Source organism: Charadrius vociferus, unplaced genomic scaffold (assembly GCF_000708025.1).
Source record: "Charadrius vociferus isolate BGI_N301 unplaced genomic scaffold, ASM70802v2 scaffold269, whole genome shotgun sequence".
NCBI lineage: Eukaryota > Metazoa > Chordata > Aves > Charadriiformes > Charadriidae > Charadrius > Charadrius vociferus.
The window spans coordinates 1,169,585-1,183,240 of record NW_009660184.1 but is presented as its reverse complement, the minus strand read 5'-3'; the positions used below and the strand labels follow the sequence as shown (position 1 = coordinate 1,183,240).

Below are 13,656 nucleotides of genomic sequence, written 5' to 3'. Positions count from 1 at the left end.
GTCTATATCATTGATGAAGACATTAAACAATACTGGTCCCAGTACGGACCCCTGAGGGACACCACTTGTCACCGATCTCCATCTGGACATTGAGCCATTGACCACTACCCTCTGGATGTGACCATCCAAACAATTCCTTGTCCACTGAACAGTCCACCCATTGAATCCATCTCTCTCCAATTTAGAGAGAAGGCTGCTATGGGGGACTGTATCAAAGGCCTTATGGAAGTCCAGACAGATGACATCGGTAGCTCTTCCCTTGTCCACTGATGTAGTCACTCCATCATAGAAGGCCACTAGGTTGGTCAGGCAGGACTAGTCCTTGGTGAAGCCACGCTGGCTGTCTCAAATCACCTCCCTGTCCTCCACGTGCTTCAGCATAGCTTCTAGGAGGATCTGTTCAGTCATCTTCCCAGGCACAGAGGTGAGGCTGACAGATTAGTAATTCCCAGGGTCCTCTTTTCTACCCTTTTTAAAAATGGGTGCAGTGTTTCCTTTTTTCCAGTCACAGGGTCTTCACTTGACTGCCATGAGTTTTCCAATATCGTGGAGTGTGGCTTGGCGACTACATCAGCCAATTCCTTCAGGACTCTGGGATGCATCTTGTCAGGTCCCGTAGACTTCTGTATGTTCAGGTGCCTCAGGTGGTCACGAACCTGATCTCCTCTTACTGTGGGAGGGACTTCGCTGTCCCTGTGAATTGACTTATTTAAATGGACTTCTTTTTTCCTGATTTTGTTTCTTTAATATTTTTTGTAATAAAAAATGTGCATAATTTTGCCTAACTCTATGTTGGATAGTGATGAATAAGTTTTATTAGTTTTAGACAACAAGAATCTCCTAATTTACTACCAGACAAGTTAAAGTTGATTCATTGATAAGATTAAAAAAAAAAATATTTTAGGAATAATCAGAAGTTAACTGTCAGGTAAAATCCTATTATAAAATGATAGTGCGTTACATATTGTAGGACTGGGGGTATTTTCAAAATGCGTAAGGGAAGTGAAAGCAAAAGTTCTGTGGGTTTTGGTGTGCAGTTTTTAAGGGTGGATAAACATCTATGTTCATTTGGTGGTTTGTTTTGAAAACACCACCTGATCTAACATACTGTTGTTGTTCTCCTACCCTGACCTGATGCTGGTTTTAATTTTTATCTATGTAATAAACTTTTGGGGAATTATTTATATTTACTTTGGCCACTTATTTCTGAAGTCTTGCGATATGTTTCTTGTGATTTATTTTACTGACATTGGTAATGGTAAAAACAGCTGTATTTCAGTCCAGAAACAATCCTAGTTTTCTTGTGAGCCATTTCAAGTGGTACTTAAGTGTTGCTTTGTCTTTGCAAAGTGTATAATAGTGTTTACCTGTTTGACATGGACTCATTGATCTTCCACATGGCAATGTATAATTACCCAACTTAGATTTGAACGTCAGGCTTTGACGTAATAATACCAGGTTGTGTTATGTTAGAAAGGCGTGTTTCTCACTTGGACATAAAGCAAATATGATTTTGAAACAGCAGGTTTCACTTAATGCAGCATCAAACTTTGTAACTTTGCATGTTGACCTTTAAGTTATTACTGAAGATCATTACATTTAAATATGTAGTATGTTCAAACTTGCAGTGCTGAAGCAGGAAAAAAACCCCAAAACCAAACAAATTTGAGAAGCCTGGTTCTTCAAATGTAGCTGCAATGTGTGGTTGTGGCCTAACATAAAAGGGTCTGTGTTCTCTTCTGCAGCGAACTATGAGGTGGACTGCTGACATATACTGCAGAGGTGCTGTCATACAATGTGTGTGACAACGTGTGCTCCATTCCCTTTTTCATTCTGTCTGCTATCACTGAAGCCATACTTTGGATGGGAGTGCTAATTTACAAATTCTTGAGAATTCAGGCATGTGGAGCATAATACTAATTTTGATGTCAGAGTCTATTAGACTTTTGTCTAATCAAAACTTTAAATTCAGCTGAATTCAGGCTTTTTTTGAGCTGAAATGTGTTTCAAAAAAGTTCATTGCTTAAAATTTAGGACTGACTTTGGCCACTGTGGTAAAACCATGTTAAGTTTAATGGTGAGCATGAACCTCTATATCCTTATAAGAACAAGGAAATAATTTAAATTACTTATGTGTTGGAATGTTTTTTTTCTACTCTTTTTTTCCAGTTTCCAGTCTCAAAGAACTGTTAAGGCATGAAGACAGGTACCCAACATCAGGAAATGTGATAACCAGGGCTGTCTGTAAAGCCCTGGTGTAGAATCTCATCTATGTACATTAATGCAAATTAATGACTGGGTTATATAAGAAGTGCAAAGAATATTAACCTGGAGGTTGATCAACATTTAAGAAAGTGAAAGGTGAAAAGTGCTGTTTTCACTGGAGACTTGTTTAAGAGACTCACAGAATGGGAGATATTGGGAGGGACCTCTGGAGGCCATCGGATCCATCCCCCCTGCTCAAGAAGGGCCACCCAGAGCAGGTTACCCAGGACTACATCCCTGTGTATCTCCAAGGAGGGAGACTCCACAACCTCTCTGGGCAAGCAGGGCCAATGCTTGGTCACCCTCACAGTAACAAAGTGTTTCCTGATGTTCAGACAGCACCTCCCATGTTTCGGTTTGTGCCCATTGCATCTGGTCCTGTCACTGGGCACCACTGAAAAGAGCCTTGCTCTGTCATCTTTGCAGCTTCCTTCAGGTATTTATATACATTGATGAGATCCCCTGAGCCTTCTCTTCTCCAGGCTGAACAGTCCCAGCTCTCGTAGCCTCTCCTCACAGGGGAGACGCTCCAGTCCCTTCATTATTTTATGGGCTGTTCACTGGACCCAATACTCCAGGTGTGGCCTCACCAGTGCTGAGAATAGGGGAAGGATCACCTCCCCAACCTGCTAGCAATATTTTGCCTAATGCTGCCCGAGATAGAATTAGCATTCTTTGCAACAAGGGCACGTTGCTGGCTTATATTCAACTTGGTGTCCTCCAGGATCCCCACATCCTTCTTTGCCAAGCTGCTTTCTAGCTGGGTGGCCACCAGCATGTGTTGGTACCTGGGGTTGTTCTTCCCCAAGTGCAGGACTTTGCACTTCCCCTTATTGACTGTCATGAGGTTCCTGTCAGTCCATTTCTCCAGCCTGTCAAAGTCCCTCTGGATGGTAGCAAGACCCTCTGGTGTATTGGCTGCTCCTCCCCGTTTGGTGTCATTAGCAACCTTGCTGAGAGTACTCTCTGTCCCATCATCCAGATGATTAATGAAGATGTTAAAGAGGATCAGTTCCAGTATCAGCCCCTGAGGTACACTGCTAGTCACTGGCCTCCTACTCAACTCCATGCCACTGGTCGCCGCCCTCTGGGCCCAGCCATTCAGTCTATTTTTAATCCACTTGGCTGTCTGCTCATCCAGCCTGTATCTCATAAACTTGTCTATGAGTATCTTACGGGAGACATTGTCAAAAGCTTTTCTGAAGTCCAGGTAGACAGTATCGATTGCTCTCCCCTCATCGACCAGACCAGTTATTTCATTGTAGAAAGTTAACTAGCTGTAGAAGTTGGAAGGCATTTGAGCCACAGGAACCTGCAAGTGAAGAAGTAACCTCTAAACTGCCCTACACATTTCACTGACCTATAATGGGGTAGCATTGCTACTTCAGTCTGTGTTCGTAAGTGTGGGATGCTACAACTTCATTTAAACTACTTGTATTAGCTACAAATAAAATCTTTCACCTTTCATGGAACACCTGTGGTTAGATTTGTTAGACATACAAAGCACATGTGTGTGTGACTGAAGTGTACTGGTGACGTCCTTTCTGGAAACTTTAAAAAAGGTAAGTTCGCCCAAGAACTGACCTTGCGTCTTCCCAGTTTGGTATTCAGACACGCATAATCTCTTCATTTCTCAGTTTCTTCATATATGTAGAAGTGGGGTAACATTGAGTATCAATAAAATTCATCTTAAAGGGAAAGCAATTCTTATGGAAAACTTGCATGCATGGAGAGTAACTGAGGGAAGTGCTCATGGGGAAATCCCAAACTTCTCGAGTGCAGCATGTGGGAAGGTATGCAATAAGTAAAATCACTGGATGTGTCTTGAACTTGAATGTAAAGTCTTTAAAAGATATCGAGAATAATGACCTATTTCTTCAACGAGTCGGGAATTTGCAGTTGCATGTTCATATAATGCTGCAGGACTGTATCATAATGACTGTATAGAAAAGAACCTAAGGTTTCCTGACTTCTCAGTGCTTTTCTTCTTTTAGGATATTTATTAGTTTTTCTTCAATTGTACTTATCAGCATAGCTTTTCTGCTTGCAAAAGGAAGTTGCCATAATGTTTTGTTTAAAAACAGCATAAATGTTTTACAACATAGACTGTATGAGGTAGAAACTGGTGTCTGTTTTCTTCCATCTGAGGGTGTGTACCTAATCCACTAATGTACTGTGTTTCTTGTCCTAACAAAGTATGTATTGCTGCTATGGATAGTGTTTTAAGCTATGAAAGCTGTAGTTAGCATCACTTCTGTCATTCTGTTTATTCTAGACCTATTGCAATATACTGTGAATAGGCTGTTGTTAATAAGTACGTGGTCTTGCCAGTGGGGATAAAATGAAATTCTCTTAAAGAAAACTGCAGTACTTTAATTTTTCTTGCCTTTCATTATAGTATCTATGGGTAGGTATGTAGGTATCTCTACACGTAACAAGTTACTTTTAATCTGGGATTGTTTAGTATGTAAATTAAGAGGCTGGTAAAGCTGAAAATCATAACAAACGTTCAGTGAATGGAAGAACTGGGACTGATCTCAGCGTGGGCAAGCTAAACCCACGTACTCCTCATTCATGTGAAACCTGCATGATTATTTTTTATTTCGGGGTGGGGGGTAGTTTTCTTAAAGTACCTTAGGAAAAATTTAATACCAAACTTTTTTAAAAGGGTTCTACATTATATCATACTCCTCATAGTCCACTACATATTATGTAATTGTATTAAATTGTTTTGCTTGCTGAAATAATTTGGTATAATTATGAGACAATTATTGTATAATTTTGTTGGATTCTTAGTAGAAACACTTTTGTACCAATTAGCCACTCAATATAATATTGTTTCTGATTATTAATATTCATGAAAACAGAAAATAAACTATTACTAAAACAGGTGCCCTAAACCTTTTTTTTTTTTTTGAAAATAACAAGTGTGGTTCAGTGTAGCTACTGATATGTAAGGTAACTTGTAATTTGAAAGTTGGATGTTTTAAAATATTAAATGATTTATAGCTAGCACAACTCTTAATTAAAGAACTGCAGGTGTTCTGTATGGCAAAAAATAAGTATCACTTTCAGATTGAAGAACAATTTCTGAGAGTCTAAAATTTATTATTTTAACACTTTTTTTTTTTTTTTTTTCCAAAAATATTTATTTGGAAAAGAAAGGAGAAGCATGTTCCAAGGTCTTCCTGTAGTGTCCTTCACTATTTCACCTAAATCCAGTCCTAGTCACGTTTTTCCATTTGGTGTATTTTGGAATATTTTCATTCTAACTGGATTTTGAATGTATATAATATGGTCTACTGCAAGGGTTGCACATCAGTCTTGTGAACATGAAACAAGTGCTTGATTTCATTACCATGAGTGTTTCCTGAGTTACGTGGAAATGTTCAAGACTGTGAAGTTCATATGTAAAGGATTAGTTAAGTTCCTGCTGGCATTCACCATCCTTTTTGACTGCAAAGACTATCTGGCAGACTTTGTGAGGTGTATTGGCAAATCAGTTCTCACTAGCGTACTGTTGTACGTCTTAAAAAGGGGGGGGGGTGGTGGTGGTATACGACAGTCCTAACCTGAAAAAATGATATGTGAAATTTGTAATATTTATATAAGGTGGTTCTTATCTGTGTTTTTCTTACATTTTCTGAGGATCAGCTTTAACAAGAGGCGTAAAGGCATCCTGTTTCCTTTTCACTCAGATGTATTTTAATATGTGTATTTGAAAATTAATTGCCTTTTCCAGTTCCTTTGAAAACAGCAGCAGTAGGATTTGTGGTACTGAATTTTGAATGTATAGAAATACTTTCAATGGAAATGATGTTTGATGTATAATTTGCCAAATTTCTATACTCATATAGACAAAAATTAACATTGAGCTAAAAAAACCCAAAACTTAACAGTTTCATTTTCTCTTTATAGGACTTCCATTTTTTACAGTGATACTTGAAATTATAAATCCTATACTTTATGTGAATAAATGTTTTGGCTAATGACGATAGAATTTAAGTTAGTATTGCACACTTCTAAAAAAAAAAAGTCTCTGTGCCTGCATAGAATAAATATTACCAAAAAAATCAGTCAGAATGAAGGTGTAATTACACATTCCAATTATGTAATATTCACTAGAAATAACTGGGGATTAAACTCTACTTCAGGTTGTTTATTCAATGGAGAAATGTTGATGTTTTTTAATTGAAAAGCTTTTTTTTTTTTTTCCATTTTCATTCCAGGTATTGCTTTGTTTTTGCTTTGGGATACCTCACTGTGTGCCAAATTACTAGAGTCTATATCTTTGATTATGGACAGTATTCTGCTGATTTTTCTGGGTAAGGAAAAAAATAATCTTTCCATCCTAATTTGTACTGTATTGGTTATTGGGTTTTTTTCCAAGTTAAGTGTGTCAGCCTTTTAAAGTTTGGGAGAAAGCTGGGCATGTGCATGCATATTGGCACGCATACAAATACATATGTACCTATGCTTTAATCATGCAAACTGAGAATTTTGGAAACAGTTGTGGCTGTTAAAACTACAAATGTGTTATCTGCTGCGTAGTGTTCCTGACTGAAGGGCATAAAGGATTTGGTGGCTGTGGGAATTTTTTGCTCTTGTTTTTTTTTCCTTAAAATCTCTGTTACCACCCATGATGACATAATGGAACTTGAATTGTATCTGATGTACTTGCATGCCTGCCATAGACTGGTACCACTTTGTGAGCAAAATCTGAATGTTTTATGGGATTTATCTTCTGCCTTCTTTCTTCTTTGGTTTTATGTTAGATGTTCCAGAAAGAGAAAGCTAAGGAGAAAGGCACTGATATGGTGGAGTAGTCACACAGCCCTTGGAAGCAGAAAGTTTTGTCTATATGTCATTTTATATAATGAACTTAAACCTATATTTGACTTGAGCTCTATAGAGCAAAACAGAATTAAATAGGCAAAGTAAAAATTGGTGATTCTTCTTTGTATTACAGACACGGAGAAGTGAAGCACAAAATTTCCTATAAATAAGTTTGCTACTGGTGGTGCTTTTTGTTGATTTAAAGGAGAGTGTATTTTGGAAAAATAGAGATGGGAAGTGTTTGCTAGTCTGCTTAAAAAAATGCTATGAACTCCTCTCAGGAATACTATGAGTTGTAGTGGTCTTTGTAGTTTTGTATTACTTGTATTGTATAGCAGAGTTTTGCTTCTTAGCCTTGTTGCTTCTTAGTCTTCATTGGTAACAGGTGTATAACCCAGAAACTTAACTTGTAGGCCAAAGCCAAAAGCTTTTATGGTTAACTGCATCTTTTCTGTCATTTTTAGCTGGGTCTTACCTTCTGAAACATCTTTCTACGTTTATGCCTATATCCAAGTGTCTGCTTTCAAGCCAGATATCAGAGTTCCAGTTGGAGTCAGTGGAGATCTGATGGATGTAGACAGTAGAGCCTGGAGGGCATTTCAGCTGACCCACCGCTAAGTATCTACCTTAGCATGAACTGGGTCACTTGCCTGTACTGACTGTATTGACTAGATCTCCACTGTCTATAATGGCTTGCAACATAGACATATGCATAAAGACACTGTAAAACTAGGTTTACTGATGTTGAATTAAATTTCACCATTACAAGTGGAACTGTAATCCAAATACCGTCCCTTCCAGCTCACTGTAGAGCCAGAGTGTACAACTTTGACGGTCATCAAAGTTCTGAGCTGACTGTAGGAACAGTGTAATTATACTTGTTTGTTGCTGCCCTCAAACTATTAACAGACCTTCAGCACACCATTGCACAAATGGAACTGTACTGCTTTCCGATAGCAGCTGTCTTTGTGGCTCTGATGGTTTGGTATTAGCTCAGAGATTTCTACTAGGTGTAAACATATCCAAAGATTTGGGAGCTCTATGCTCTTGGTAGAACTGTTCTCAAGCTTAGATCCAGCTCTCTGATGGTATGTTTGAGCTGCCTGATTGAAACTATCCTTTCATGCATCTCTTTGGGAGCTCGATGTATGCATATCACATTAAATCTCTGGCACATACAGCATCTGCTTCCTTGAGGCCTGAGACAGAGGTTACTTCCAAAACAGGAGGAGAAAGAAAATGCACCAAAGGGAGCTATTTTCTGTCAATTTTCTCTAGTTCCAGGGGAAGAGAGTAAGCTCAAGAAAATAAAAGATGCCTAACCAGCTGTTGAACTCCAGCACCAGCAAGTTCTTCCAAAGATAGTGGCATGGATTTGTATAGTGGTTAGCCCCAAAAGAGCTTTGAATACCTGTTTCTCCTACACATGCCATGCTCCTCTGAAGTGGCCAAGGCCAGGGAATCTGCAAAAAGTTTGAAGGAAGTTATGAATGCAATGACAGTGGAGAAAGCTAAGGAAACCTCATGCTGGAGGTGCAATTGCTTGTGCAGAGCTGTTTGGTCCTGGCTTCAGTACTAACAGATCCCAGCTGCCTGTGAGCCTTCCACTGCCTCCTTTGCCTTTCTGCTGACACCTAAAAGGGATCGTTGAAGTCCTGGTTCACAGCCTCACTGTTTCAGGAAGGACTCTTCCTCTTTTAGTCTCTAGGTTGTTGCTCCTCAGCCAAATCTCTGAAGATACTGGAATAAGCACTTGAGAAGGAAAAAAAAATACTGGGGTCTGCTATGATAACAATGACAGATGTATCAGCTAGGATTAACGTAAGGTCTGATGGAGCTCCTCCTGGGCTCCATCCTTCCACCAGGCAGGATCCATGCTGTCACACGTCCACTTACAGAAGGAAAACCCATTATGTTCAGAATCAATTGGAGATTTCTGCCAGCACCAGACAGGTCTAGAGATTAAATGATAAAAAGAGCTATGAGGGATTTCCCAGACTGTCTGATCTTGTTTAGTTTTCTTCTTTGCTGAGTCTTGCCTGTCACTCTAGTCTTGATATCAGGATTTTGGGGCACTGATAATATGGTAGAAAAAACATTTTTCCCTGATTGCATTTTGAGGAATGGAAATGTTGTGTGCTTTGAAATAACCATAACTTCAAAAAAAATTTTGACAGACTGAGCCATCTGGCAAAATACTGGCGTAGCCCTGTCAATGAAGGAGGACTTGATGGCTCTTGGATTTGTTTTTCTGTGCCAACTTAAATATGTTTTAAAAAAGGGAAGTGCAGTCAAAAGACTTGAACAAAGCTATGTGTCAAACCTACACTATAATTATTTTGTTGTGGCTTTTATTTTTGTCTCCAACTCAGATACTACTGGGTAAATACAGTCCCTGATATATTTCTGAGATCTAATTTTAAAGTTAAATTTCTAAATTCTGGTAGCTACTTTACGTTCTTCCCCCGTCCCCTCCCTCACCCCAGTTAGGGGGTTAGCAATGCTGGGATTTATATCAGTCAAAAACTCTTAGATACTACAAAGATGGTATAATTTCTCAGTATAAAGTTGACTTGCTTAGCCAGGGAAGAGTATCTCTTGAACGGTTTAAGATCCGCTCAAGTGTGTCAAATTCAAAACAAACTGAACTCTGTTGGAGCCAGCATAATTATGCTGGGTTATTGTTTTGCCAGATATGTTTACTTGAAGCAAATAATAATTCTAGATGGAAAAATTAAGCATAGGGCCAGGTGTTAGTAGAAACAGTGGAAGTGGTCTGCATATCTAAATTATAGAGCTGTTCAACTTTGGTGTATTTTTATTGCCCTTTGCTTACTGCTGCTGTAAATTACAATGCACATAATTGTTCTTACTCCCCTTTTTTCTTTACTCTCCCCACTGTAAAAAAAAAAATAAACTATGTTAGTAGAAAATAATTGTAAAACATTGGCTGTGTTTGTGGGACCTAATGCAGCAATAAAAGACACGGGTTATCAAATACTATATTGAAGGATTAAATTTTTTTCATTGCATTGAACACTTTGTTATGGTTTGAGCTCCAAAAACTAATCACTTTGTCCTTGTACTGAAAATCTTCTAGTTGAGAATAATTAGGCTGAACTATTAGTATAAACTTTCCCTGATACTTACATGTGAAAGAAAATACTGAACTTTTTTCTAAATTATTCCTTCTTCCTTTTTTGTCACAGTCCAATGATGATAATTACACAGAAGATCACTAGTTTGGCGTTCGAGATTCATGATGGTAAGATTTCTTTAAACTGTGTTTAATTTTCCATACAAAATAAATTTAAGGGAAGATAGTCATGACTCAGTGAGTTACTTTAGTCCAGTTTGTGTTTTAGAACAAGATATAATTTTGTGTCTCAGTTGATTCTTTTGATGCTTACTAATGGAAGTACCAAGAAATGTTGCTCAGACACTACAAAAGCTCTGAAAATGCTTACATTGTGCAGAAGATACTACTTATCAGAAGACCAATGACACTTCTGGGGCCAGTGACCAAAGACCACTGACATTTTTTGGGGCTGGGGTGTTGATCCTGAGAGTTAGCTAAATAACTTCCAAATTCAAAGATCACTGTTGCTGACAGAACCAAGTACATGTAATTTCAGTTGTTGAGCACCTCTTGTTTTAAAATGGTGTTAATCTCCCCATTATTTGTTCCATGTATACTGGTTTTTATAAAACCATTATATACATGTCACTTCATTTATTATCATAATTACACTTGCTGCTAACATATCAGTGTGAACAGGGGGACTATCTAATTATGTTTCTGTCTTTTCTCCTATCAAATTTATCCATCATGTAAGTGGGCCCTAGTTGTGACAAAAATGAATCCTAATGTTTGCTTTTGTGGGTAAGGTATCTAGATTTTTAGTTACCTTTAAATTCAAAGGAGTACTTTAAAATTAAAGTCTGAAAATATTATCCAATAAACCTAGTCAATTAGCTTGGGTGGCTTGGAGCTACAGCTATCTGTTGAAGATTTGGGTGTGTGGTGCCAGTCACCTGTATCGAGCCTCCTGTTTTTCTGAAATTTCTTTAGGAACATTATGTATGGAGTTCAATATGCTTTTGTCTCATATGCATCCTAGCTTTAGTGCTGTTCGTGTTTCATTGTTTTCCATTCTTGTTAAGTTACACTGTCTAGAGAAACCTGTAGGCAACAACATTAAGGAATACAAGAAGTTGGGAAAACACTTTTTTTGGTAAGAATTCTTGCATGAGTGAAAATAAATAATGCTGTGCTTATCTAGTCAGTCAAAGAAGTTAGTGTCTAACTTCCAGAGAAAATATATTCAGAAGTATTAGTCTTGCAAGCTATAATCAATTAGAGTACACAGTACACAGCGGAAATGGCTTATTATAAGGAAGTAGTAATTCTAGTAGCAAAGATAAATGCTTCCTCTTACTATTATTTTGCTAGGGGAAAGAGCTATTCTCCATTTGCTGACATCATGCACAAATAGTGGAGTTGTGGTATGGGACAAGCATGTGAGTGTTCCTGGTAATCTTAAAAAAACAAAATCTTTCATTTAGTTAGCTGTATTCTTAACTTTCGTCACAAACTAAACTAGATTATTTTTCCTACTTAAATTAATTCAGATAATTTGTATTTTCCTCATCAGTCCAGCTTATTTTCTGTCTGAATTTCTTGTAGATATCATTGGATTCTGAGTATCAGTCTTGAAATTTTGTTCCTTGTTGACCTCATATCAGAGATCCTCTAGAGTCTGTGTCAGCCCATGGGGACTAGCTGATAATATATTAGAAAACTTTCTTTCTGGTTCCATTTGCAGTTTAGCGGAGCCCTTGACTTGAGTTGGATGATCACCGTTGCTGGGAGCACAGTGTGAATGTGACTTTCAAAAGTTGGTATGACGATTGTGAATTCAGGACCCACTGCTAGTCTGGTGTCAGGAGATGCTAAGAAAACAAGTACAGGGGAAACAGATAGTATTAAAACAACGATTTTTTAACTGTAGACAACTTAAAAGGGGTCCATCACGAGTAATTAATGAAAACACACATCCAGTCAATGGGCATTGTTCACTGTACAAAGGTTGATGCTTGCACTGGAAAATACTGTAAGAGATATAGTGATGGTAGAGGTGATAATGTTGGAAATCATTACACTGCTTAATGGCACTCTGAGCCTCTAGTCACATCAGCTTGGCTATGTTAATCACCAATTGCTTTATTTTTCACCCTCATTTTTTACCAGTACGTCCAAGGAGAGGTAATGAAAATAAACAGCTGAAAGGAAGGTGTTGGTGTGTTGGAAGATCTTGGTAAGCTTCAAGACTCTAGTTGTAGTTAGGTTGGTTTTGTGGTAAAGGCAAGTCACCTGGACTTGATCTTTTCCTTGCTGCCTGTTCCTTGTGTTCAGCTGGTTTCAGTGTTACATTTGAAGGTCCTGGAGAGAACTGGATGTAATCATGAAGGCCACTCACTCAAGCTGCATATTAGAGTCTGTCTAGCTAAGTGGGTATATTTGTTTCTGAGTTGAACGCTTGTACGGAATCTCACAAATAAATAGCAAGTACCCCTGTAACTGTTACAACCCTGTGCACTTAGTGTGGGCTTTTTTTAAATCAGGAAGATTCTGTGCAAGTTGCATAGGATTAATTTAAGCTTGCAAGTTGCATAGGATTAATTTAAGACTTTTCAGAAGGTTGCATGGATCACAAATTTACAGCTGAGTAAATTTGGAGTATGCCTTTGTACTCTGCCGGTTTTACATTTTGAACTTAAGGCCTTGCTCGTTCTTGCCTTACAGTTTCTTGTAACTCAAATGAGCACTGCCAAAAGTGAGTAGTCAGTATGCTGAAACTTGCTTTGTGTTTCTTGCCGATTATCTTTGGCATCAAACATGTATATTCTAAAGGCAGAAATGTTTTTACATGATTTGGAGACTCCTTGTGTCCATATTCATTCTTTATGGCGAGATTTATTTATACAACACTTTAGGATAATGACAGAGTTAAAGGGAGAAAAGGATTTTTTTTTTTTTTTGTACTTCAGATCCTATATTCTGGAGTACCTTTTTTTCAATCCAATTTAAAACTAGCATATTTTGGAGAAGGAAAGGTGCATTGCAGTTATTCTAGAAGCAGGTATCTTGTCTACAGGTGCAGTTTAGAAGGGCTATAAAATGGAGTATTGTACTTGCACAAGAAATTTCTAGCTAAGAGATGGTGGCAAGTAGAGAAGCTTTTGCAATTACAAGGTACTAAAAGTTAGGCAGGGGAGAAGAGGAGAGATACTGTTCTGCTTAACTCTGTCTTGCAATGAATTCATACAGCGTTCTCCCTTTTTGCTTACAACTCACTCAGCCCCACAGAGCCTCACTCATTTTGCTGCAATTCTGTATGAGATCAGGGATCTTTGCAGGAAAGACCCATATCCAAATCTAACCCCACTAATTTGTATGCGCTTTGGCAGCTTGTTTTTAATTCTAGTGCTTAGTGAATCTTAAACAAAGAGTCTCTTCAGATGTTTATATTCATAACCCATTGAAGTTCTGGA

The 13,656-nt window shown here is 38.1% G+C and overlaps 1 protein-coding gene across 1 annotated transcript in view; it reads left to right on the top strand.

The window, feature by feature from the left end:
* Positions 1–13,656, top strand: part of MBOAT2 (membrane bound O-acyltransferase domain containing 2) — an 83,331-nt gene that overhangs the window by 41,267 nt on the left and 28,408 nt on the right. The window contains exons 4-5 of the mRNA XM_009893264.1: positions 6,495–6,590; positions 10,311–10,366. Coding sequence (XP_009891566.1) covers positions 6,495–6,590; positions 10,311–10,366 — 152 coding nt within the window. The remainder of the gene's footprint in view (positions 1–6,494; positions 6,591–10,310; positions 10,367–13,656) is intronic.